Below are 26,697 nucleotides of genomic sequence, written 5' to 3'. Positions count from 1 at the left end.
ATGTGTGGCTCACCCAATATGTTTGACAGGCATGCTCAACCCTCACTATAAGGAGGCTTCCTGTTCCTAAATTAGATGATGACAGTTTTGACTCTCCTGTTTATCCTGAGCTAGTCTGTCTGAGGAAGAGTATTGATCCACAGAAGTATTTATGAGAAGCTCAGTGCCCTCAGTGGCACGTGCATTACAGGGTAGCGATCTGCGGTTAGATCTTTGAGGTGAAGATAATCCTAAATGCTCTAAACACTGAGGTCAAGTAATTTTCATTACATGCTTTGTTTATGTTGTTGAGATGTGAATTTACAGCAGTTAACACGGACGAAAGTTCAGCTAAGGAAGTGGACTCAATCCCCTGGACTAACTGAGCTGTTCCTGTACTCACAATAATCATGGGGCCTAGGGGGACTCTGAGCCATCTTCACTGACCCCAACAGACCTTGTCCTCGGCAAGGGTCCCAAAAGGCTGCTCACGAAGGCAGCTTTGGCAGTCAGCTGCCTTCACTAAGTACCCCTCTTGGCAGGATTTGAATACTCACATGGGGAGCCTGGATGAGGGAACAGCATAGCAACTACTGCCATGGCTGTATCACCATCATGATTCAGTGATACATAAACAGGGTAGATATTATTCTTATTCAAAGGCCATCACATGTGTTAGCCTGAGGTTAGCCGAAGCCTTTGAAAACTTTAACCACTCCATTTCTGGAAAGGAGAGAGGCACTGATGATGGGAAGAAAGTTTCTAGCTTTTAAGAAAGCTTTTTTATTGAAAACCATAAAGCCTTTAATACACAGCAGGTAAATACTTGAACAAAGGAAAGTTGTGGAGTTTGGTTGGTTGATTTTATGGTTGGGGGCTTGATTCACAGCTACTGCATATCTAAGGTTTGCTTTGAGACTGGAGTTTCATTTCTGCAGTAGTCTTCACACTGATGCTTTTTTTTAGTATGCTCACTATTTTTTTGCCTTTTGAATGTCAGTAGTAGACTGAACATAACCATCTCTGACTCTGAGAGAAATATCTAAGAGGAAAAACTCATTTAACTCAGAATCTCTCAGCCAAAACCCTGGAGTGAGTAAGCAAAAGGAACTGAGGAAACTGGGATAAAACATGAAATCTTTACACTGCTGAAATTTGTGTCTTAAAAACTAAATACAGGATTGAAAAAGATCTTGAACTGAATTGGAACTGAGGCTGTTTTCATTTATTTTTCAGAAAGGAGAAAACAGAGCATTTGAAATAAAATGCCAGTTTTGCACAATATAATCCCAAACTAGAATTGGCCATGAATAGTACCAGAAGACACTCTGCTGTAAAACAGAGAGGGAATTCAGAATGTAGTCCTTCCCTTGGAAAGGATGAAGGCAAAGTTTTCTAATGTATTATTTAATGCTTGTTGTGTAGTGCACTAAACAGTCACTGAGAGGAAAGCTTTTAAAAACCAACAGCCTCTCTGATAGCATTAAATCTTACCTTAGATTTTTGGTTGAGTCAATATTAAGAAAATAAACGAATTAATACATTTCAGTTTGCCCGATTTATAGATACCAATCAAGTTACAATGCTGGACATGGCCAACTGAAAGAAGGGGAATAGATTTACCTGAGTGAGGTCTTAATTTAATCAGCTGGCCCCAGAGAGCTGAAGTCAGCAGGCTGGGATGATATAAGAGGCAGCAGAGAAATAGTGCCTTTACCGCAGTCGAAAAGGAGAATGACAGTGATGGAAAGGAGTCTAGGCAGTGTCAGAACACACCTATTTCCATGATTTATTCTTAATTTATTTTAATGACAGTCTGAAGGTTGTCCATTTTTCTTTAAGTGTCCTCAGAATACTGATATTTTCCAAACATTTTGAGTGTGCTTTTTCTCCTCCTCCTTTGTTAGCTCGGTTGCAAGTGGAGTTGAAGAGCAGTTCTGTCGATGTTTTGCTGCTATGAATTTTGAGCTCAGTGTCGCACTACCCTTTTCCCACTGCATTCCTTGCCAGACAGTGTCCCTTCTCTGCAGTCATCTTTGAGTCAGGAATCACATGTTCCTTTGGGATTAATGTTGATATTATGATAAAATGGAGAAATCCATTGCCTCTCTCTTACAGTTTATACTGGCAAAAGAACAATGTGTGCTTTCCCAATACAATAGCTCATTTTTATTATCAAGTGAGTTTATTGGTGGTTGTTCAGAACTACTGACGTGCAGACAATGATCTCAGATTGCATTTACATTTCTGGAATACTTTCCATCTTTCCAGTTTCTGGCATGAAGTTGCTTCTGTGATTCAGAGTTTTTATTTTAAGATTGGGACTGTTGTTAAATCTGCATTACAAATCTATGCCTTTTGCTGTCTTGAGTATGTGCGCCGCATTCTTTAGTATCCCAAGTCCTTTAAGCTTGGACCTGAACAATTATCACTAATGCATAAGTTCTTCCAGGTAGGAATTTGTGGTTTTGCCAGACACTTGGGTATGCTTTCACAGATTGACCATAAAATCCCATCACTGGATGAAATAATGATTTTATTTTTTTTCCCCCACAGTGCCAATGAGAGGGTTGAAGGGCAATATGATCTCAGTAATACTTGCAAATGGCTTGGGAATGTCAACATAACTACAGACCCTTATCAGTCATTTTCTCATTTTAAAAAATCCATGGGTTTGCAATAAAGGACTGGTACTACTTTATTATGAGGCTAGTCCTTTACATAAAAGATGCCTGGAATTGCACCAAAATGCATCTAGAGGGAGAAAAAATTCCTAGTGGCATTGTTCTGTACTTGAAAAACAAACAACCCACCCCTTCCCCCCCAAAAGTTAAAAAAATCAACCATCCAATCAAAAAACCTGTACTTGGTAGGAAAAAACAAAACAGAACTTGAAGAGTTTTCTCTTTGCAACCACTTCTTTTGCATGATGGTGAACAAGACACCTATTCTTTTGTTGGTGAGCAAGACACCTATTCACTTCCTCCTGTTGGCAATCTTTCTTGGCAGGTTGGCTTACCACATCAAGGGTCATATGTTGCATTAAAGTTAAGGGTAGCAGCAAAGCAGGGAGTCAACTGTTAGATTAAGCCAATATGTTCTCTGATGTCCTTCTGTAGCAGCTCAGTAACTTGATGAGTGTTTCACTGGGGCGTGGTATAAAGCCACTCAGTCCTAACATGATTTTTAGCACATGAGCCAGCTCCCATCCCAGATGAAAGTGAAGGTACTTGTCATGAGAAAACCAGGTACTGAGACCAGCAACTGAAATGCAGAGCTCCTGTTATTCTGTCCAGGCCATGACTACAAGTAGACACATTGGGCAGGCCAGTCAGAGGAAATGTGTTCACAAAACAGTGGATGCTGAGGACCCAGTGGCCATGCTGGGTCCAGCTAAAACAGTAATGCCATGGTTCAATTATTCAGACTGGAGTATAACGTGTTCCCACAACAGACAGATTTTAAAACCACTGTTTAAAAGATGTGTCATTAATCCTACATTTACTTTCATGTTTTCAGATATACTCAAGGACAAGAAAACCCATCCAGAAAACAGGAATGAACCAAAACCAACCGTGAAAAAGATTGACACCACAACCACCACAAGCACTGACAAGTCATCCTCTAAACACAGTGTAACTGGAAATGGGAGCAGTCCAGCCCTGAGTTCCTCACTCATTATTTTAACCACACTAGCAGTTCTGTGGTGCTGTCCACCATAGCTGTATTGCATTGCAGCCACTGCGTGAGCAGTTCTGTTCACTGTCATTTATACCTGCAGCCTTACCCAACAGAAAACAAAGTTAAAATGGCTCTCTAGTGTATGAGGTATGTTAGAAGAAATATTAAAGGATGTGGTGGAGTTGGCAGACACCAAGTGTCATCACTTAACAATGTCTGAAGATAGCCTTTGACAAAGCCCACCCAAGACACAGAGGGAATGATGACAAGGGTCTGAGTAGCTTAAGTTATGGGGTAGAAATAATTGAAAACACAGAAATGGTGTATGTGTGTGTTACTGGTGTTCTCAGCTTTGTTTGCTGGTATCTGACTGGCTGGTTTTGCTTATTTTTTTTCAGATAAATTATAATGAATGGTCAGACTTCAAACTCAAGCCAATACATACTTTATGTTTTCTAGTGAACAGGTAACAAGCTGTGTCTACAGTGGTAAACTATGTTGAAGTGAAGTACTCTCTACCAGCTTGATGAAACTTCTGAGTGGTCAGGAAGATCAAAGCATGTTTGAAACTTCTTTTCACTCTTGCTGTTAGATTGTAGGAAGCAACATAAAAGCATTTGGTGTGTCTAATATGTCAGTAGAGTTGCCTTAAATATGGGGAAAAAAAATTAGAACCACTTTGTTTACTGAGGGATATAGATAGTGAGTTTCCATGCCCCACAAAATGCTCAAGGCTTATTGGAAAAATGCCCAGCAATGGGAAACTTCCAGCTGAGAGCAGCTCTGTCCAGAGGAAAAAAAAGATAATTCAATTCAAATTTACTTTACCTATATGATGTTAAAGACAAACCAACTTAAAGTGTTCCATAAAGGTCCCAGAGAGACAAATTATTGCAAGTTAGACCCTAACTAGATTCTGTGCATTGTGGATCTCTGAAGCCACCTCTTTTTCATAAACTGTGTATTATTTAATTGCATTTAATGGTTAAAATTTTGCCTCATGGTACACATAAATGTAAAACAATCTGAAAGCATTCTCTGTTATGCCTCATCTTGATTGCTACCCTAGAAAATGTCCAGATGTGCATTCTATTACAAGTTTGTTCTTTGTTTGTTTTGGTTTTTCCAGATGTGCATTCTATTACAAGTTTGTTCTTTGTTTGTTTCGGGTTTTTTTGTAATCAATGATACAATGATTCATTTTTGGATGAAAAAGTACTATAATAACTTCTGATAGGTTAAGAGTTAATGTGTGTTTTCCAACAGCAGTTTACAGTGCCATTGAATATAAATATATATATATACACACACACACAAACACAGCTGTATGAATACAGTGATTAATATGATAAATATATGAAACATTAGAATTGTTATATTTACTACATTTCATAACTACTACAACAGTTTAATGGCCGTTTTCATGTTGTAGACTATTATTATGTACAGTTTTATAAGATTTAATGTTGAACAATTGCCTTTGGTTTTTTTGTAAGACATCTCTTTAATATTTAGAGTTAGGCAACCGCTGACATAGCTCGGAAGAGTACTGCATCTTGCTAATCAGCTTCAGGTGTTTTATGGGCAGCTTTGATGACAGAAGACAGCCTGACTCAAAGAAGGTGCCATGTGCCAGCATTGCTACTGGATGTCATTGTATAGAGTGGCAGTAATACAGAGCAACCATCCAGTAAGTGAACAAAGACTCACCACTCTTGTATGTTTTCAGATAGTATTAGTGAATATGTCTAATTATGTTAGCAAAGGTGGGCCTTGAGTTTTAATTTGGGCTATTAGATCATATTTACACACATGAAAGGTATAATCAGAAGCACCGACACACAGAGCTGCAAAGCCAGTGTCTCTAAAGCAGCTATGTTCTCTAGAAGATAAGTCCATTGTGATGTTGAAGCAAGAGGATAAATGGAAAAGATACTTCTGCTAACATGAAATGTTTTATATTTGAATTCTGATTTTTCAAAGTGGTGAGGATATTCATATCCCTGTGTGGTGTTTTCCCATCACTTCAGTGCAAATCGGTTTTCCCCAAAGTACTGAAATGCCTGCCCTATGTTTTCAGGGGTTGGTGAGCTGCACCGGTCTACTGAACCATAATTTAAAATGCTGCTTCTTGCATTCATTTTCAGTGCCCTTTGGAAAAGTGCACTTTTGTCTGAGAAGGTGTGTAAGTCATGTCTTTCATACAGTGAAAGGACACCATCAATTCTTGCAGTCTTAAAGGATCAGTTGTGATGGCTGCTGTTAGGTTAGACAGAAATGTACACCAGGAGCCAACACTGACACCAGCTCCTCAGGTAATACCAATCACTGTGGCTTCGCTGAAGCAGTTCACATTTGTTGCTTGTGAAGCTGATCCTTAATCTAGTCTTCTTATACTTCAGATGTTCAGTCATCATTCAGGCAAATACATTTGCACACCTAAGTGTCCATAAGGATGCCCATGGATACAGCCAGGGTTTCAAGGCTGGGTATGCATGGAATAACTCACCCAAAGGATTCGTTTTTGTTGCTAAATGTCATAATCTGGCTAAACAAAACCTTGAAAAATCAAGTGTTGGGATTTGTGGGATGAAACATTCCTCTCTCAAGCTAAACACAGCAATCTTTTTAAACATTCTGTGACAAAAAGAAACAGTTCTATCTGTAGGGAGAGATAGAATCAACTCATTTCTTTGGATTCAACCAGTATTTTAATAGACACAAATTGTTGCAGAATGAGGTGGAAACTTCAGAGGACTCCTTGTCTAGTAATACATTTCACACTATTCTACAGTGCAAGAGTAAGGTCACGCCAGCATGAAATATGTTCATGATGTGCATCAAGAAGGGTGCAGCTTTAAAGGGCACTGCACTATATTGTTACCGATGGTTTATGATTGTGGAGTTTTTGCTCAGGATCAGTTGCATTTACATAAGAAAAGCATTTTCTGTCAAACAGCAAATCTATACCAGCAAAGGCAAACACGAGTGGCTGTGTTTTCACTTCTTTTCAGATAAATAAGATGCCTATTTTTTAGGATCTTACTTTGTTATCCAGGATACTGTAATTATGATGTAACTACAATGGTCTACATTCAAAATACTTTTGACTTGTCTATGTAATCTCAGTGTAAAATAAGGTACCAGCCTAAAAGCATTGCTGTAGCTTTGCCTAACAGTTATGAATTGTATTTAGCTACTGCTTTTTGAATGTTTATTGGTGTGCTATGACTTTCTTTTAATATTTTGCTGTGCCAGCAAATTTATGAATTGTGCCAGCATCCATTTGTGAATGGCAGAATTGAAAGTCACTGCTGTCATACCTTTGTGAGTAAAATCAGTCTGTAATTTTCTCTTGGTAGTGATGCAGGTTTCTTACCAAATAAGATAACGTTGCCGTGGGCATACAGTCAGTTCTTAGCATTTCACTGCTAGTCAGGCTCTGTATTACACCAGGTTCATGTGAAAGGTTCAAGAGGTTCAGGGGAAGAGCAAACATAGGTGGACAAAAGTATGTGTGGCTGCCATGTGCCAGTGAGTGGCAACCTCCAGCTGTTTGGGTTGAGTTGGGTTGGGGTTTGTTTGTTTGCTTGTTTTGGCTTTTGGTTGGTTTTGTTGGTTTTTTTTTAAGTCCTGATTCTACTGTTCTCAGCTAATTTTGAAGCATATTTTCCACTTCTCCAAAACAATGCATGGAGGCTGGCCAGCCAAAGAGCAGCAGAGAATCTAGAGACTGCATTTTAAGGCAAGTTCATGGACACCTGCAATGAGTTGTACTTGTCCAATTTAGATGCTTTACAAGATCTGACCTCTCCTTTTCATCCTTGCAGTTTTTCTGGCTTGCATATTGCCAGTGTTACGCCTTGTCTTCTCATGTGCCAGGGTCTTTGCATAAGGAATTGTGATTCTGATCTCTCAGTAATGAACCTTTTGAGGTACAAATATCTGTCAGAGCTTGATAAGGGTAACAAATAATGGCAACCAGCTGCAATGACTTCAGAGGGTCTGTCCATGGCTATCTGGCTGTGAGATTTGCATCTCTTTGATCTCTGAAATCAGATCTTCATTTAATATATCCCCATATCCTTTTGTTCACAAGTCTGCACCATGTATCTTAATTTTAAATTTGACTCTCTGATCCTGTATGGGTCTTCTCAGTGCTGTCCTGAAGGATATTGTGCACAGGCTTCATTTTAATGTTAGATGAGCCGTTTTGCCCAAATTTACTGAGCCGTTTTTATTCCGTATTGCACGTGCTTAGGTTTAAGAAAATGAGAAGAGCTGAAACACTCAGTGAGATACTGAGTAGGACAAAAGTAGAGAAAGTCATCAACTGTTTTGCTGAAATTACCATCAAAATTTCCTAATTAGCATGGTGTCAAGGGAACTTCAGCCTGGTATTGGACATTGGTAAGAGGTCTACCCATTTTTTCATGGGAATGATTCGATATACATGCTTTCCTCATGTCGCTGCACACATGTAAATTTAGGTCTGCAGGAAAAGGAGACATTCCCTAAAATGTAACCTGTACATTGAGCATCATGGCATCATAAGCTCTTAATGTTACAACTAGCCAGAAGCATGAAAGCTGTGTTTTGTTAGTCAAAAAGAACACAATAATGTCTTTTTCCTACTGCCTTAGAAAGCCAGTATTATTCCTAATACTGAATTCTCTTCTGGTTTCCACTGCTATGCTTTAAAATTGTATTAAATATTAGGCCACCAAAACTTAAATACTGTCCAAGAGATTGTAATAAATCATAAAATCAGCAGAGTATCCTGCATTTAAAAGAATGCTGATAGGTAAGAAAATCCCTCCTGGACTAGAAAAAAAATTCAGATCCCTCTCCGCTTTCCAGGCTCATCACCATCCCTTTCCACCTCCGAACAGAACAGACTATGGAGCCTGCATGCAAGAGACTGCTGCACTGAATTCAGGAAAATCAATTAAAACTATTGCTGCATAGAGCAATTTCCAAAAATTTTGCTTGAAGTGGGCCTGCTTTTGCTGGCAGTGAGGAATGCATTCTAAACCATTCTTGCAGTTGCATGAATTCTTACGCAGTGAAGTAAAAGTCTTACTCCATAAATAGCCACAGTTGCTGCAGCTTTCAGAAAAGGCTGCTAGACACAGGCTCTGAAGAATTGCTTATGTGTTGCTCCCATGTCACTAGAGATCAGACTCAGTCCTCAAAACAGCCTGGCTTCTACTTGTTATCAACCCTACAATGATTTCCCCCCATGAAAATCATGTAATACCCTATGAAGAGAAGGGCACATAAAAGAGGCCACGGGTGCTTTGATGAGGTGCTTAAAATACTTCTTTAAATAGCCAGTAATAACCACGTTTGTTTTGTGCCTTTTTTACATTTCTGTGCAGACAGTATTAATGCTACCTTGCAAAATTACCCAGTTTGCACTTAATCATTTCAATTAATCTTTAGTAAATTACTCAGTGCTTTGTAATTATAATATTTGCAGCTAATTTAGTGCCATCCTAAAACTCATTCATTGCATAATATAAGCAATTAACATTTATTCAGGGACCTTTTTTTTCCTGTTGCAGGGGGATATATAAATTATCCTCAGTGGCCTTTCTGAGCACCTAATTAGCACCTGTTTGAATTATTCTACAGGCTATGGACATTTCTTTTGAAAAATAAATGTGTTGCTAGTTTTGTGAACTCCTGGCAGAGAGACAGTTGTAAAAACTACTTTCCAGGGGAATACAAAACCGTGTTTTCACGTCTGGGTTTATGAGCTAGGCTAGGCTATTAGGCCTAGAAGAGGTACTGACATTTTGAACCCAGTTTAAAGGGAAACAGTCAGATCCCTCTCTCCCATAATTAAGTATAGTATAACAGAGTTGTAACCTGGTTTATTGTGCAAGGACCAAGAAAAGCAGTAAGCCATCAAGAATACAGATCCCAGTGTTACTCACATTTCTGTGCATCCATATATATATAGTTAGGAACTTTTACCAATAGGAGCCTACCAAAAGCATGTTGAAGTTGTGTAAATTAAACCAGATTGCTTTGATGCCATAAGTAAGCTTCTAGGTAAATAGTCAGTTTCTATTTAAATGCACAGTATAGTGAGGAAGATTATTTCACAAAATCATAGAGTTGTCAGCATTGGAAGAGACCTCAAGGATCCTCTAGTTCCAACTCCCCTGCCACAGGCAGGGGACACTTTCCACTAGATCAGGTTGCCCAGAGCCACATCCAGCCTGGCCTTAAAAACTTCCAGGGATGGGGCTTCCACCACTTCTTTGGGCAACCTGATCTTTCTGAAAAGGAATCATGGAAATCATAGAATGCTAAGGGGTTGGAAGGGACTTCCAGAGAGGTCCAACCCCCTTGTTAAAGTAGGATCACTTAGGACAGGTCACACAGGAACTCATCAAGGAGATCTGAATAAAACTTTCTGCGAAGAATGCCAGTACCAACTATTTACAGCCTCCACACATACAGAATTGGGAAATCAAAAAAGAGCTTGAGGTTTTTCCAGGGGTATGAAATGTTGCAGCAAACCCTCAACTCCTATAAGTCATTATAGCTCCTCTGATTTCAGTTTAACTATGTAAATTTACCCTGGCATAGTATCTAGCCCAAGTATGTGAATACCTTCCCATCTTTTTGCTGGTGCAGAAAATCAAGAGTAACTGCAGTGATTACATCATTTGCATAACAGTTTGACGTTGCCCAGGCCATTAATCAGATACCTTCGTACCTGAAAAGAAAATGTTTAACATATGGGATGTGATAAGTCTGGCATTTTCCCTTTCCAGGGGCATGGCGGGGACCTTTTCCAGAAGCAGCTGCTATAATCTGGGGCTACAAGTTGATATTCACACTATGAATATCTTCTAGGGTAGAAAGTCTTCCTCAGAAAAGGTTTGCTGATACAGATCAGGCCTCGAGGCAGATCAGGTTTGATTTTTCTATTTCATGTTAAAGCATAGGATCCAGGTCTTAAACTGCCCTCAGAAGTGAACTGAAACTCGGTGGAGAGAGCTGTTGGTGGCTTTGATGTTATCAGAGAAGGCAAGTGTCTATATACTGCTTCAGCGGAAGCTTGTGTATCTTTGCATCAGGTTTCAGATAAAATTACCTGTGAGTTTCTACAACAGCAGTAACAAACTTGTGAGTTACTGTAGCTTAATGTTCTGTGGAGAACTGAAATTTCCTCCTAAGCAGAAATAAAAAGAAAAGCCTTTACTTTTATATTATGCTAAACATCCAGCTTGGAAGGAAGTCGGAACAGGATGCTGGGCCTCACAAAGACCTAGATTCTCCTGAATGGAGTTGGTCTTGGTGCATATAATAATAACAGTGCCAGCATCTATCTGTTTGTCATGCAAGAGGTTGTCTACCCTTTGGCTCTCTTTTGGGGCCTGAGAAAAGCTACAGTTCATGGCTCAAAGATGACAGTTTGTAGGCTAAAGTTGTAGACAAGTCCACAAAGCAGTGAAGAAAGCCAAAAGATATTGGTGGTGGTCTCACTGAGAAATGAGAAAAACAATGTGGCTGACATATCTGAGCTTTTGCATTAGGGATGACCAACAGAATTGAAACCTATTCCCAAACCGCTGCTGCTGCACACAGGAGCAGGCTAACATTGTCACAATACTATATAAAATGTTTATTGTATCCCACTTATTATATGGGGCAGTATTAGAATAACAATGGAAGCCAGTAGGCTAAACTTTGCATAATACAACCACTTACTGTACTTTGATATCAGAACTAATACAGTATGAATGTTTACACTACACTGGGGTAGAAACTGTAGTAAAATGTGTTTGTCATTTAATGTTTTACATAATTAGTTTATGGCCTCCTAGTCTTTTTTAGTCCACTTTATTTTACAGGAATAGGCCACTTACATTTGTATTTTATGTCAGTTGCATCAGGGGTATTTTAAGTTCCAAAACAGACTGGTTTTGTCCTGAGCTGTATTCAATCTCTCATGTTTCCATTTCCCAAGCACGTGTTTTATTTGCAGTATATCTGCTTATATTTTTACTGGATACATTTGTCAATTTTCTTCCATTTATTTTCAGCATTGATTATGATAAAGGCAATTTTACAAAGCAGTTTGTAAAGCACTGCCTGAAAAGACGAGCAAGGCTGCTTTGAAAAGTCAAACGGTGTGTTTTGTAAAGGACAGTGAAACATGAATTTGAATAAAAATAAATAATCCACAGCAGGAAACTGTTGTCATCTATTAGAATTTTGGTGCTTGGGTTTGGTTGTTTGGTGGTTTTTTTTTCCCCCTGAATATTTTCATCATCTTTGCTGTAAGTTATAAAGCTGACAAAAATAAACCGTTTTAATCTGTTCAGAAAGACGCTGTGAATAAAGGATGCAAACCTTGAGAACTGCTGAGGAGCTCTTAATGTTTTGGCCGTAGCCTGGCAAAGAAAGGTTTGTTTCTTCAGCACTTAACCACTTCCTTGGTTTTCTTTCTTGCAATAAATACAGTGAGATATAATGGTGCCTGCCTGCTCCTCTGGGAGCTCTTAATGTTAACGAAGAGACACAATACTTGCAGCAGTCTCCTGGGCAAATGTCAGCATACCTCCATACAAAGTAGGGATTTTCATCAATCAGATGTGAGTTCTCCACCGAACAAGGTCTTGCCATAGCATGCAATGTGCCATGTTAAAAGCCTTGCCCTTGGTTTTGATTTGGATTGCATTACTTTTCTGTCATCTTCATACAGGGCAGTGCACCAGAAAAAAAGGGAAATTCCCTGTTCTTAGCTTAGCATTTTCATCACTTGTCAGTTATTAACTTTGCAATTCCTCTTCTTTTGAGGGGAAGGAACTCTAATCTGGAATTTTTTCTGTCAGATGCTGACTCTTGTGATTGTGCCTCTAGCATTTCCTAAAGTGACACAGAAAAGACCTTTGCTCTTAAAAGCATTTGTTAAGCTATTTTTCATGAGCTTCTCTTCATTGCTGTACCAAAACAGCTGTTTTTTTTTCCTGACTAGAAGTTGGTAGGAAAGACATTAGGTGTTTTCTCCCTTTTATTTCCTGGTTTTGTAGCATTTAGAAGCTCCTCTTGTAGTATTACCAAAGGGGTTGAGTGAAAATTATAAGACAGACCACTGAACCACAACAGTAACATGAGCAAAATGTTCCTTTATAGTGTGTAAATGACCCTGTACCTGCTATCTACGTAGCTAGGTTTTTTGTGCTCATTTTGTTGTCTGATTACATGATGACTGAGTGTTGCCTCCATGATTCTAGCTTTCCTCAATTCTATCAAAATGCTTCCTGTTTGAGGTCTGGGAATTAGGTACAGCTCATCTCACCATCTATGGAGAGAGCTTTTTGCTAATATATTCATTTTTGACCCAGCTCCAAAGATAATAGCCAACAGCTCTTCTCTGCTGATGCTAGAGGAATGCTTGTTCTCTGAAGTGCCACCTCATAAAAGCCTTTCAAGTTTAAGGATTCCACATTCATCCTCTAATTAAGCAGGTGTCTAAATCTGTGAAGCTGCTTCATTTTGAAATCCAACCTACCTCCACTTCAAAGAATGTTGTTTCTTTTCCCAAAGATGTTTTTTAAAGCTCTTCTTTGTGTGTTCAGATTTGTGGGGTTATTTAAAGGCTTTACCACTCACCTGATTCAATACTTATTTTCCAAAAGTACCCAGAATACATCAGACCTGATGAAATGCCTCAAGAATGTTCCTTAACAGTGGTGCTAGAGTTCAACTGAAGATCTTTAATTGCATTGAGTAGCTAGCCTAATGGCAGGCGTGGTTGCAACAGTATATGATCCATTCAATGCTTATCCCATTGGAAGGGTTTTGATTGTTTATTATAGTTTTGTTTGCTTTGGTTTGAAGCTCTGAAAGATGTCTGGAATTTGTCATACCCAAACCCTAGAAAAAAAAAGAGTGAATTCAGCCTAGTTTGTCCCAGGGGTTCCAATATGGTGCAGCTCCAAATACAACCACTGACTTACACAGCAATGGCTTGCCTTACGATACTGAGAGGGACAGTACAACTTTAGTGTAGGAAGTGTTCCTACACTTTAGCTTTACATCTGAAAATCGACAGTCTGATTTTGGAAGGAATGCTTGTGAAATCATTATTAAGTCAGAAATCCAACATTAACTACCAACATCCTAAAAAGGGCAAACTGAAACACTCCTGCTTGTATAAGCCAGGTTTTATTTGCATTTATTATGTCCTCAAGGAGATCCAGAGTTCACTTTGGAAGAAGGAATTCCATAAAGCAACAGAAACCTATGTCTTCCACCTAGAGGCTTATGTCCTACAACCACAGATTATTACTTTCCCATCATGTGTGTTTTCAAGACAACAACATATGGATGAGAGGAGTTTGCCAGAGCAAGTGGGAGGAGATTACACCAGATGTGAGCCCTGTTCACTCACAGTGGCTGCTCTGTGTAGGGACTTCTGTCTCCACAGTCACTGATCCAAGGAAACACCAAAAACTTGAAACCCCCCACAGAAAACACAGACAATTAGTTCCTCATGGAATTGCCTCCCATTGTTTCATAGGACTTACTCTCTCTTATTCCTGGGTTGGTGGGAAGGGTGTAGCGTGCACCTCAGCTGCAGGGATCCATGTGTTCCTGCAAGGATTCACAGCAGGTCCTGCAGCATAATGTCATTCCCTTTTTCAAGGCACACACTCCCCCAGGGAGCCAACAGAACATCAAGAAAGGAAGAGAAATTTACACTTCATGCAGGAGCAAAAAGGCATGAATTGGGGCTGAAACAACCCTGCAGTTTCAGAGCTATCCTTTCAAAAAAGACCTTTTCATATAACCCATTATTTGCTGATTCAGGCAAGTGCTGGGGCAGCCGGAGTCTGCTCCCTGTATTGCATTGCACAAACTGTTATGGTATCTGTCCTCTGTTTTCTTAGCCAGAAGTGAGCAGACTTTTCTGGCTACAAAATCAATATTTTTCATTACAGTGTATCTCAGTCTGCAAAACTAGAAAGTGGCATAGTCTTACTGGTCTAAAATGTGGATTTCCTCAAATCTTCCAGGAATTAGAGACTCCTAAGAGGCAGTAGTTTTGCTTTTCCCAGGGAAATATCCATGTACCTGCACGCATGGTGTGCACTGCTGTTTCTCTGATGCATTCAGCTTGCAGTCATCACCTACCACTTGTCTTTCCTTTCTCAGTTCTGCCTTAAATTGGATGTAAAGTTCTTGAGACACATTTAGTGCATCAGTGTATTACAAATGCTACAAGCCAGCGTACAGTGTGCTTTCTGCTTGGCCCCTGAATATGTGGTGTTTTGTTTGGCACACTGACCCCACCGTGCACAGTCCTCTGAACAACAGATAAGAACTCATCAGTTTCTCTGTAGTCCAAAGTTGTGTTTAAAACAGACAGACCCAGAGGAAGGGTGGTCATATAGAGCAACAGAAGCCTTGATGGAAGAGGCATTAACATTAACTGCATCTCCTAGCTATATCCCCCAAGGCGCCTCTTTTAGATGCTAATTCTTATCTTCTTTTTATAGTTTCCTAGACTTCCATTATCACAGAAGCCATGAGAATGTACTTCCACCTCCAGTCTGTGCACTAGCAAATGGAAAACTTTGATAGGAGTTAAACTGAAAGCTTGTAATTGTTAGAATTGTACTGTCACACAATATCAGATCTGTGATCCTCCTAGCTCTGGAAATGGGTAACTCCACACTTCAAAAGACAGAATAAGAAACTGTAAGGCAGGTAAGTGTAAAGGTGTATGTCAGCTTTACAGTATCACAGTATATTAGAGGGTGGAAGAGACCTCAAGAGATCATCGGGTCCAACCCCCCTGCCAAAGTACAGGAATGGCATCCAGGTGGGTTTTGAAAGTCTCCGGAGAAGGAGACTCCACAGCCTCCCTGGACAGCTGTTCCAGCTTCAGCATCAGTAGTTACATGAATCCTCTTAAAATAATCCAGCACTGCAGCAGACCACATTGTGACTTGAGTGACCCTGAATTTGCTAACTTCTGGGATATTGTCACCTTCCTTTGGCTCTACTAATTCCTCTGGAGGAGAGCTGCAGGGTGTGTCTGTCAGGACATCTTTATTTTCGTTTGTTATCAGCCAAAGCATTCTATCTTACCTCCCACTTGGAACTACACCTCCCTTATCTCCTGCCAAACAAAAAGCTATTGATGGCTATGCATAATAGCTGATGGATGTGCATAATTATCTTTATGCTAATTATTTAATTATAGCTAATGGCTGTGTTCTGTGTGTATTAGCACGTGTTAGTGCTTCTCATAGTTTATTTGTATAGGATACACAGATTAGGAAGTGAAAATGCTGTTTGGCTTTGCAGGCCATACTGGTGGGTGGAGCCACTTGCATGGCTGAACTGTAGGGCTCCACAGAATCACAGAAAACATCTGCTTGGAAGAGACCTCAAAGGTCATCCAGCCCAACCTTCGACCCAGTTAGGGTCAATCCTAATCCATGTCCCTAAACACCAGGTCCATATTCATCTTAAGCACCTCCAGGGATGGCAACTCCACCACTGCTCTGGGCAGACCATTCCAATGTTTGATGCATTTCTGTGTGGACTACCCTAGATGATCTTGCTTTTGGCAGGGGGGGTTGGACTTGATGATCTCTGAAGGTCACTTCCAACTTCCAGCATTCTGTGATAACGCTAGATTAGTGTTAAATTATAGCCTTTTCTGTGAAGAAATATTTTACTGCACCCTGCCTGAACCTCCCATGGCACAGCTTGAAACCATTTCCTCTAATCCTGTTGCTTGAAACCAAGGAGAAGAGGCTGCTCCCTCCTCACTCCAACCTCCCTTCAGGTAGTTGTAGAGAGCAGTGAGGACTCCCCTCAGCCTCCTCTTCAGTCTGGAACCCCAAGTTCACTCATATGCTCCTTCTAGGCCATGTGCTCCTGGCTGATGGCATTTGAAATGCTTTTGGTTTGTGATTTCTCACTGGGCTGATGTGGGGGAGGTACTTTTGTTATCATTATTAAAAGCAGAAATAGCATTATCTGGATACGTAGGCAGATCGAGATTGTGGGCACAGACTGGCATGAGCAGCTGGTGTCAAGCTCCATGTTGGCATGGAATAATCTCTTTAAGACTTGCAAAGTGTATCTGCTTCATGGTCTGTCTGGACTGAATGAAAATTCACCATAAATTTTCCTGTTATCTCACTTGTTTTGCCACTGTGCTTAACATGGCTTAACATGGCAGAACTTTTGTTCTCCTGTGGGACAATCCACTGGGGTCTGCGACATGTAAACAGCTTATTTTGAGCTACTTCTGCTGAATAGAGGATCTGCAGGATAATAAGTTGCAAGGCTACTGTTCTTGGAAGGTATAGCATGTGTTGGCTTGTTTTCTGCCTGTGAGCAGGAATCCTTGTTTGTCCTGCTTTACTGACTGACTTTGGGAAGAACTGTGAATCCAGGTAGGGATGACCTTTTTGCTCTTGGTATCCCCACTTGAGCATGGAATGGCACAAGATTTCTAGAACTGGTTTGGCTGTCATTGACAGGATCTACCCTTAACTTCTTGTGAGTGTCTGGCCAACAGCTGGCTGCTGAAGAAGCTGTTGGCTTCCATCTCCTGCATATGTGATCTGTGGGCACCAGATGGTCTCACTTTATGCAGCATAATGCTGGCTTCTACCTGTGTGGAGCTGGTCACATGCTGTCCCAGAAAGGTGTTGCATAGGGCAGCTGAGTTTGACTTGCAGAAATGTGTTACCAGAAATACACAGAGTTTGTCTTGCATCTCTGTTAAACATGAAAACCCTAGGCTGCATATGCCATCAAAGCTGTAAGGATTTGAGTGATGTCTGCTCACTCACAGACAACCTGTGCTCCCAAGTCCTAAACTGGAATAACATTGCCTGCCTTTCAGTCAGAAGGGACCTCCTAAGACTTTTTGGAGATGACTGAGAAAGGTCCTTCTGTGACATCTGCCCAGCTTCTTCAGTACTTTGGGATGAATCCCATCAGGTCCATGGACATTTGGTGATACAGCTGGTCCCTTACTATTTTAATGTCTGCAAATTGAAAAATCACTGTTCCTGCAGTTGTGACTCTGCAGATCAGAGGACTGTGGCCCCATGGACATTAAGCTCTGGTGCAGACAGGGGCCAGCTCATAGGAGTGGTCTCTGAGGTGCATGAGAGAAGAGTAACAGCACAAGATTTGCACTTGAGAGCCAAGGGGTGCACATCAGGGGCCCAGTGCATGGCCACCAAGGGCAGGGACAAGCCTCCCAGGCCTCCTAGGCATAGGGACTGCCTCAGGGACAGCAGCCCAAAGGCTTCCTGTGAAGGATGCTGGGCAGAGGGGAGGTGGGCAGGGTGCCAATGGGCAGGGCTGGGCATGGGGGGCACATCACCCTGATGGCACGATGCCATCACCTGGCAACAGCAACACAGCAGTGCCAGTGCCCCAGGACAGTATGAAAGGGAGCATCTTTCTGTGCCTGCTACAAGACACTGACCTGGGAGCATCCCAGAGACATCCCAGAGGAGGTCCTTGAGGAGCCAGTGGAAGTAATTGGTGAGGGCTGAGGGGCAAAGACCAGAAGCTAGACTAGGCTGCTGAAGATGAGAAGAACCACCAACTTCTGGAGGTGCCTGAGAGAATCAGGATTTTCAGCTTTAAGGAGCACTGCAGAACATCCTTCCTGGAGCCAGTAGCTGTATGAAATGGGATGTAGAGATGTTGCCAGGGCATCCAGTGCTTTGGAGCACCCATTGGTGTCCTGCCAGGCACAGGAAAAGATTCCTGCCCCCAAGGTCGATCAGGCCAGGGGCATTTGACCACTCTTAGAATGCCCTGAGATGGCTTCAGGTTGAGGGGGAATAGGGCTTGGGTATGACCAGCCTGAGGGAGGAGGAAGCAGGTCCTGCTCACATGCTCAGGGAGTAGCCGATCACCAGTGCTGGAGTCAGGAAGGAATTTTTACCCCTGGGGTGGATTGGCGCTGGTCCCTGGGGGGTTTTTGCCTTCCTCTGCAGCATTGAGCATGACCACTTGTCAAGACTCCTCTGGTCCCTTTTGGCTTGGTTACTGCCTGCTGCTCATGCACCATGAAGATGGCCTCTCATGCCCTGCAGCTGGGGGGAGGAAGGCTTTTCTTCCCCAAGTGGGCTGGTAAATGCCTATGGGGTTTTTTTGCCTTCCTCTGCATGGTCCCTTGCCAGGCCTCCTTTGGGCCATTCTGGTCAGGTGCCTGCTGCTTGTGCTTCCACGAAGGTAGCCTCTCGTGCCCCACATCCAGGGGGAGGAAACTCTCTATACTCCCAGGATGGGGAAGCTTCTTGGGTTCCCTGGGAGCTGCTTCTTTTCCTCTGTAGCACTGAGCACAGCTCCTTGTCAGGCCTCCTCTGGGCCCTTTAGGCTTGGGTCTTGATGCTGCTCATGCACCACAGAGATGACCTCTCGGGCCCTGCATCCAGGGAGAGGAAACTTTCTACGCTCCTAGGATGGGGAAGCTTCTGGGGTTCCCCTGGAGCTGCTTCTTTTCCTCTGTAGCACTGAGCACAGGGCTGTGCTCCTTCAGCTTCCTTCTCAGTGCTCCTTCGAGCCCTTTTGGCTGTTCTTTGCTCATGTACCATGGAGATGGCCTCTTGTGCCCTGCATCTGGGGGGAGGAAGCTTTCTGCGCTCCTAGGACAGGGAAGCTTCTTGGGTTCCCCTGGAGCTGCTTCCTTTCCTCTGTAGCACTGAGCACAGACTTTTGTCAGGGCTTCTCTGGGCCCTTCTGTCTCGGTTCTAGCTGCTGCTCTTGCACCTCCAAGGCAGCACTGGAGCCCAGGTTCCCTCAGGCTCTCAAGTTTTGGAAGACAGAAGTCTGCTGCTTGTCATCCTTGCATGCCTTACTTTGGAAAATACCCCACAGTTCTGTACACCTCCTCCTCTTCTTTTGTGTGTAGTGGATACCAATTTGCAGTGTCCAAGTTCTTACTCTTCAGGAAGCAGGGGGTTCTTGGCCTCTGCTCCTGCTGCTCCCTTCTGTGGCTCTCCTTTGCCAGACTGCAAAGGATGATTTTCCCAACTAAACTGAGAACACATCAGCCTGCTCCTGGCTACACAATGGGCTTTGTGTTAGTGAGCATCAGCTCTGAAACAGGTTCACAAAAACAAATAGAAAATCCTCTTTCCACCTGTAACCTTTGTGTTGTGTGTCCTTGAAAGAGATTTTGGAGCTGAACACCTCCTGACATTTCAGGCAAATGGCAGCCTTGCTGCTGCCTGCTCATGGTGAGTGCAGGGAGTGGAATGGAGTCAGGAACTCTGACACAGGTCCAAGGGCTCCATCCAGGAGAGCAGCTCTCTGCAGTGCAGGTCCCAGCCCCATCCAGGAGCTGGAGGCAGGGACAGATGCACCTACAACATCACTGAGGCAGGGACTGAAAGCCCCAGGCTGATCTGAGACATAGGCCCTGGGCCCATAGCAGGAGATGGTGGGGGTGGGGGTCCCAGGGGAGGCCATTCTCAGCCACTGAGAGCTATGAGCATGTCAGGACCAGATGGACCTCCTCTCTGATGGATTATTGTTCTCAGACTCTTTTGATTTAGTATGTTTGTTCAAGGGAACAACTCAGGAAATTCTAAAAATGAGTAAAAAGAGGGAAAAAAAACCAGGTACTGCTCACCTCTAAAAGATTTGTAAGCATTTGGTTCAAGAGCATGAGCACATCTTGCTTCAGCAAGGAGAGGAGAAAGGAGAGGAAAGGAGGTGAAGAGTTCAGTTAGAAGAGACCTACAAACACCACCTACTCCAACTGCCTGACCAGTTCAGGGATGAACAGAGTTCAAGCATGGTATTAAGAGCATTGTCTGTGGTGTGACATGGTTAGGATCTGGCCAGTTCTTCCAAATGCCTATGATAACCTTTAGTCAGTTTTAACATTCTCATCTCATCATGCACAAATTCTGGGCTGCTTTGCTTACTTAGGAAGGAGCAGCAGAGCTGAGCATTATAGAGGGGCACAAAGATTAGGTGGGTAGATTGCCAGATGAAACACCCACTGCTTGCTTCCTTTGAGAGACACAGGAGGTTGCTGGCAAGTAGGTAGATTGTGTTTTTTTTAAAGGATATTTCCAAGGACTCTCATTACTTGTTCTTTATTGGATTTCACCAGCTCCCTCTGGAGGAAGTCCGTTGTGTGGCTTTAGTCAAGGTATCCTTGAGCAAACTCTTGGACTTGAGCAGTCAGTCCCAGCTCTGTCAAGCAATGCAGGCCAGGTTCTGCTCTTTCACACTGAGAGACATCCCTGTACTGAGTATAACATTGGCTTGAAGGTCTATGGTTGTGGCAGAGGTCTTGAGAGTGCAAAATACGTTCACTAAGCTGCACCTTATGTGATGGTTCATGTGATTGAAGGTCAGGTTCATGACCATCTGATGAACCTGAAAGTGTTCAAGTCCATGGGACCCGATGGGATACAGCCACAGGTACTGAGGGAACACAGCCCTGAAGAAAAGGACTTGGGCATACTGGTGGATGAGAAGCTTAACATGAGCTGTTAGTGTGCACTTGCAGCCCAGAAAGCCAATCACACCCTGGACTGCATCAAGAGAAGTGTGGCCAGCAGGTTGAGGGAGGTGATTCTCCCCCTCCATTCTGTTGATACCCCACCTGGAGTACTGTGTCCAGTTCTGGAGCAGAAAACTGAACAGAGGGTGAGTTACGGACTCTAGGTTATGTATAAGAGGGTGTAATTCATTGCTTATTGGGAAAAAAGCAAGGCAGTGATTGGATAAATGACTCTAAGATGCTTCACCGTAATGATGGTATAAGACAGTACTTTACAGTGTCACATGAGCAAAGGTTGGTGAACTGTCACTCCTCATTACTTGAGCAAATGTTCCTTTGAGAACTCCCAAATGACTTCATGGTACATGGAAATTCATACGTGTCTGTAATGGTTATCTTCAAAAATCAATAAGCATAAACTTTGGAAAGAAGACAACTCAGTAAATAGAAGGAACTGTAATTAAAGATGTGGGAAGATAATTGAAAAGATAAGGAAAAAACCCAGTATTTTGGAGAGTTGTCACTCTGTCCCATGAGAGATGAGTTAAGCATTACAGTTCCTGAGTGGGCCGATGGCACATCTAAATCTACAGTAACCTATACCAGAAAAGGAAACACAAAGATGAAGAATATGAAGTACAAAAAAAGCCCACAAGCCCTTAAAGGAGAATAATGGAATCAGTCATGCATTTGGGTACATTTCACCTACCTCTGGGATTTAACTTTATGTTCTGAATTTGCCATGACAGTGGATCACAGGTTCCCCAAATACCTCCCTGCACCGCCCTGTGCAGTGCACATTGCCTGAGCCGCTGCAAGACCCCAAGAGGGTTTTGATACCAGTTTGCTTTGTAAACATTTCCATGTATCCTATTGAAGTGCCTAGCCATTTTCAAACATGCTCCTAGATCCAAGGTGTCTTCAGGAAAATAATTCTTGCATTCAGCCTTAGAGTAGCAGCAGATACTCATTAACCTTTTGGATGCTATTTGCTAATCATTATATCTTTATAATAACATCTCATTAAAATAATCGCTCTAGATCTTTCTTTCAGTTCTCTACTAAAAGGAGTTTCCCTCCCATCTCTTATCAATATTTTGCACCTGCCTTTGAACTCTACTATCTGCTTTAGCAATTATTTTCCTTCCTAGTGAGAGGTCTAGAAATCAACAAGTCATTCAGGTGGGAGAGCAGTACTGATTTTTGATAGTAGTCCTCATCCAGGCTCTTAAGCAGGATCTTAGAGTATGCATAGCAAGTGTAAGGCAGGTGAAATATTCCTTCCACTAAGGAACAGGAAAAAAGAGGTGTGGGGTTTTTTCCCCTAAGTTCTCACTTAAATTCCACTTTCCCCCTCCCCCATATTCCACTCCAGCCTCAGCCTCTCTAACTATTATGGAGGAGAGTAGAAGGAAAAAGAATGAAACATATCAGGAGATGATATTAACATTAATATTCTTAGCAATCAAGCCATACAAAGTCATCTTTATTTGTTCATTTGTCCTGGGTTGGGGAAAATCCCACAAGATTGGACCCAGTAAGCAGCAAGTTATGAAAAATCATTCCTGGAGCAAAATAGAGGTTAGGCTCTGACACCAGAGAAGAGTCACAGTGCAAAAATGTTTTCAGATTCTACTCCTGTTATTGACACCTTATATTTTGACATATGAAGGAAATCTCACATCCTCTCAGAAAAACTCACAATACTCAAAAAATTACAACTGGAATTCTTTGCCTATGTTACTGAAGGGTAAATATTTTCTCTTAAGAGGATTAGGTTTGGTTCAACGTTAAGCTTCACCTTTCTTACCTTCATTGCAGTATAAATTATACAGAGGAACAAATTTATTATTCCACTCGGAGCTGAAGGTACACTCAGCTCATCAGCTGAGCTGGAGGCTCAAGTTGGAAATTGCTCTGCTATCACCAAAAAGAGCCTATCCATGGGAAACTGAAAAGGGTGCCCATTGGAGCTTAAGGCCTTTGTGGATGATGACTAATTTGATCAATGGAAAAAAACATATTACACAGTCCTCCAGTTAATGAATAAGTAGGTTTTTTTCCTGTCTGGGACCTAATGAGAGAAGGATCCCCAAGAGTCATCCACTAAGGAAGAAACGAGCAGTACCTATAGAGTATAATGATGTGAATTCAATACCCACCCAATTTATTTTAAAATACATCTGTGCATATCCTTTGAAGATATCTTCTGGAAGAAATTCCCTTGTAATCTGTCATGTTCCACTGGGGTTGGCAAAACATCTGTGTGTGCAGCAGGGGAGAGGATGGGATTTATTTTACCAGGTTTTCTTTAGTGAGATTTAACCTTTCTTGGAGTCTTTCAGCCTTTCTTCCTTTCCCCAGTAGTTTCTCTTTTTAGGCAGCCCTACTGTGTGCAAGCATCCACATTTGACTTAGATATTTAATTCAAGCAAATTATACTGAGGTTTATTCTAGTGCCAGATAGTTTGACCAAGCTTACTTCCATATTAAGGCAAGTGCACGTACCCAATGCACGTACCCAGCCCCCTTTAATCTTACTTATCTGTCTCCAGATTCACTAATCAACAGTCATTTGCAACATGAAAACTAAGTATTATTGAGTTATCTTTTGCTTCTTCAGCAATAAACTGTCTTGTTTGCTACCAAACAGCAAAGATAACCCCTATAAAAAGGTTACAAACTAGCAACTGCTGAGCTGATTTATTCCCAGATAGGAACCAAATAATTTATTTGGAAGTAAGTTATTGGACATTTGCATCATATGGTGTTTTCCTTCAACTGAAAGGTGAGAGGAGAGAGGAAAAGAAGATAGCCAAGACAGTGATCAATGGCAAAAGGATTGGACAAAGGGGAGAACAAATGCAGGGGAAAGGAAATTAAATGAGGAAAGAGGAGTGAAAAATAATAGTGCAAATATATCTAGTGAGCTATATGACTTCCAGGACTAAGCTCAATGAGCTCTTTTCACACTAAATATCACAAAAACAGCAAAAAAAATGAATAATCAAAAGAAACTTAAATAGAGCAGTTGTACAGACCCTACTGATGCTTAACAGGAATATAGTTTGTCTGCTATGTACAAAAACCACATTTAGAGAGCTTGGCCTACCTTGGAATGGTCCTGTGGTGTTCTCATTTGATTGACTGTCAACTGGAGAAGAAGATGGGAGGGTTTAATGACAGCTTAAGGACTCAAATCTAAGTTAGGAAACACAGACTGGGTTTGTCCCACCCTTCAAAAAGGTTGCCCATCCCTAATGAACAGGTGCCCAATTTGGACCTTACATGGAAATTTCCTTGCAAAGCTGGGCCTTTCTCAGAGCTACTAAAGACAACACAAACACAACGAAGAAGCGATTCTGTTAAAAGAAAACGTGTGTACACAACACCAATGAAAAGCAAACACTAGAGAAACTAAGAGACATCACAGCGTAAGAGGAAAAAAAATGCACCTAACTTTAAAAAACAGAGCAAAACAAAACAAAAGCAGATACTGAAGAGGTTTCAGAAGTAATTTCCTTCTCCCATGGGGTACTTCATGAAAAGTATGTTTATGTTTTGATTGTCACAGCTTCCTGGAGTATTATATTGTATAAGGTAAAGGTATCTGCATGCCCCTTCCAAAGACCAGTGTTGGGCATGTTTGGGGCTGGATATTTCCACCCACTTCTTGTGGGTTCAGGAAGGGAAAGCTTTCTCTCCGACACCTAGATTCAGACCACATACGGAGGGAGAGGCCATACCAGCGCTCTCAATGCATGGTGGCCAACTCCAAGGGCCAGGGGACAGGATGCAGGCCCAGACACAGCCAGAGCACGTAGCCCCTGGGCTCTCATGTGACAATATGAGGGCCAAGGCAGGTGCCTTTGTAGGGCAGCCATGTCCCCATCTCAGGGGATGAGGTCATGGTTGCAACTACAACTCTACTGCCCCAAAACACACCCTGCATGAGGCACCTGTGTCTGTGACAGGAGACCAGAGGCACACATATCCCCATCCATCATCTTTGTAGAGCCAGGGAAGGGAAAGCTTTTGGACTGGCAGGCACCTGGCGTTCATCTCCTCAGCTGTAGCTGCTTTCCAGCTAATTGGCCCTCACCTGAGGTTTGCTGGGTAAATGGCAGCTGCAGCCCTCACCCTTCCTCAGACACAGGGTTGCTCTTGGAAGTGAGCAGGGAGAGCTTTGGGACCTGCTGACTGCTGTGTGGGTAAGTCACCCAAAAGGGACAGCAGCTACTCTGCCTGGGGGCTGGTGGGGAGTGGTTGCCTCAGGCCATGGTGGGCAGGGCAAAGAGTGGGTAGTCTGCCTTGCCTTGCCTTGTCTCACTTTCCTTCTCAGGGGCCACAGCCCAGAGGCTCCCATGGGTTGTTGTCTGTTGTGTGAGGCTGCTGTTGAACCTGGCATATACTGTGTTATGTCCCTGCTGAGTAGTGTTCAGGAATGGGACTATCAGGGTAATTTTGTTTCTTTAGCTGACTAATAACCCCCTGCTGTGTTTCATTCAGCTCTTCCTTCCTAGTAGTGGTCACCTATGGCATGATGTGGGCTGCTCTTACCTGGCAGCTAACTGGGAAGGGTGTGTGTATTTTGCCTCCTAATTACCTTATTGCATTGTAATGCTTCATCTAGTGGGGGATAAGTGTAATTAAAAATAGCAGTTAGGCTTTTGTGCTCGTTCCTCTGTCCGGGAGGCAGGAAGGTGACTAAGAGAGGAGAGGCTGGATGCAGGGAGCGCTGCTGCTCTCTTCCACCATTTTACCACTCTGTTTCATGTTGTCTCAAAATGTGTTGCTAGTGAAAGTAGCTCCACCAATCTTGTGGGCTGTGAGATTTGCTGTTGTGCTGTACTAAGGAGGTTTTCCCCACCCAAGCCCCCCACTTTTCACCAAATTCAGTACTTAAGCATGGATAAAACAGGAGCATGAATAACTACAAACTAGCATGCTGTATGTGGATGAGTTGTAAAAGCACTGTCAGGTGTGGATTATTCCAACACTAAACCTACCATGAGGGAAATTCTCATGACTCAAGAGGCAATGCTAAATCTCGCTCATACCACGCATCTCCTCTCTATAATTTCTGAGACCTTTGTCATCATTTGGTATCAGTACTTACTGCTTTGAAATGAGAGATCCGCACTGGTATGTGCTGTGCTATTCGCAGACAGCCCCCTCCCTAAAGATGATAAATCCTGAGTAAAAGTAGAAGGGAAGTAAAAGAGAGATAAAGCAGCTTGTGCAAGGTCATGCAGGGGTCAGTGGCAAAATAATTGACTGTTAAAAAAAAAACGAAAGAAGAAATTCTGGCAACTCCAGTGTCTTCCACCTTGATCCTCACATCACTGACAGTGATGACATAGCAGCATGTCCAGAGTGGATGGCAGTGATGTAGAGTCTTCATCTAGACCTGGTTTGAAAGGTTTTCTCATGTAACTCTAATAATTTTTCAGAAGTTTTAAGAAAGAACTACTTGAACTGTGCATCTGCTGGCAAAT

At 42.2% G+C, this 26,697-nt stretch overlaps 1 protein-coding gene across 3 annotated transcripts in view; it reads left to right on the top strand.

Moving 5' to 3' along the window:
- LOC137444557 (glypican-5-like) overlaps positions 1 to 7,012 on the top strand; it is a 449,156-nt gene extending 442,144 nt beyond the window's left edge. For all 3 annotated transcript variants that reach the window (XM_068145419.1, XM_068145418.1, XM_068145417.1), the window contains one exon: positions 3,499 to 7,012. In XM_068145419.1, the coding sequence (XP_068001520.1) occupies positions 3,499 to 3,701 (203 nt within the window). In that variant the 3' untranslated portion in view covers positions 3,702 to 7,012. The remainder of the gene's footprint in view (positions 1 to 3,498) is intronic.
- Positions 7,013 to 26,697: the final 19,685 nt, after the last annotated feature.

The sequence above is a fragment of the Melanerpes formicivorus genome, unplaced genomic scaffold (genome assembly GCF_026170545.1).
Source record: "Melanerpes formicivorus ecotype bairdi unplaced genomic scaffold, bMelFor1.0.p_v2 SCAF_12, whole genome shotgun sequence".
Classification (NCBI taxonomy): domain Eukaryota; kingdom Metazoa; phylum Chordata; class Aves; order Piciformes; family Picidae; genus Melanerpes; species Melanerpes formicivorus.
The sequence above is the reverse complement of the archived record's forward strand: the minus strand, read 5'-3'. Positions and strand labels throughout refer to the sequence as shown.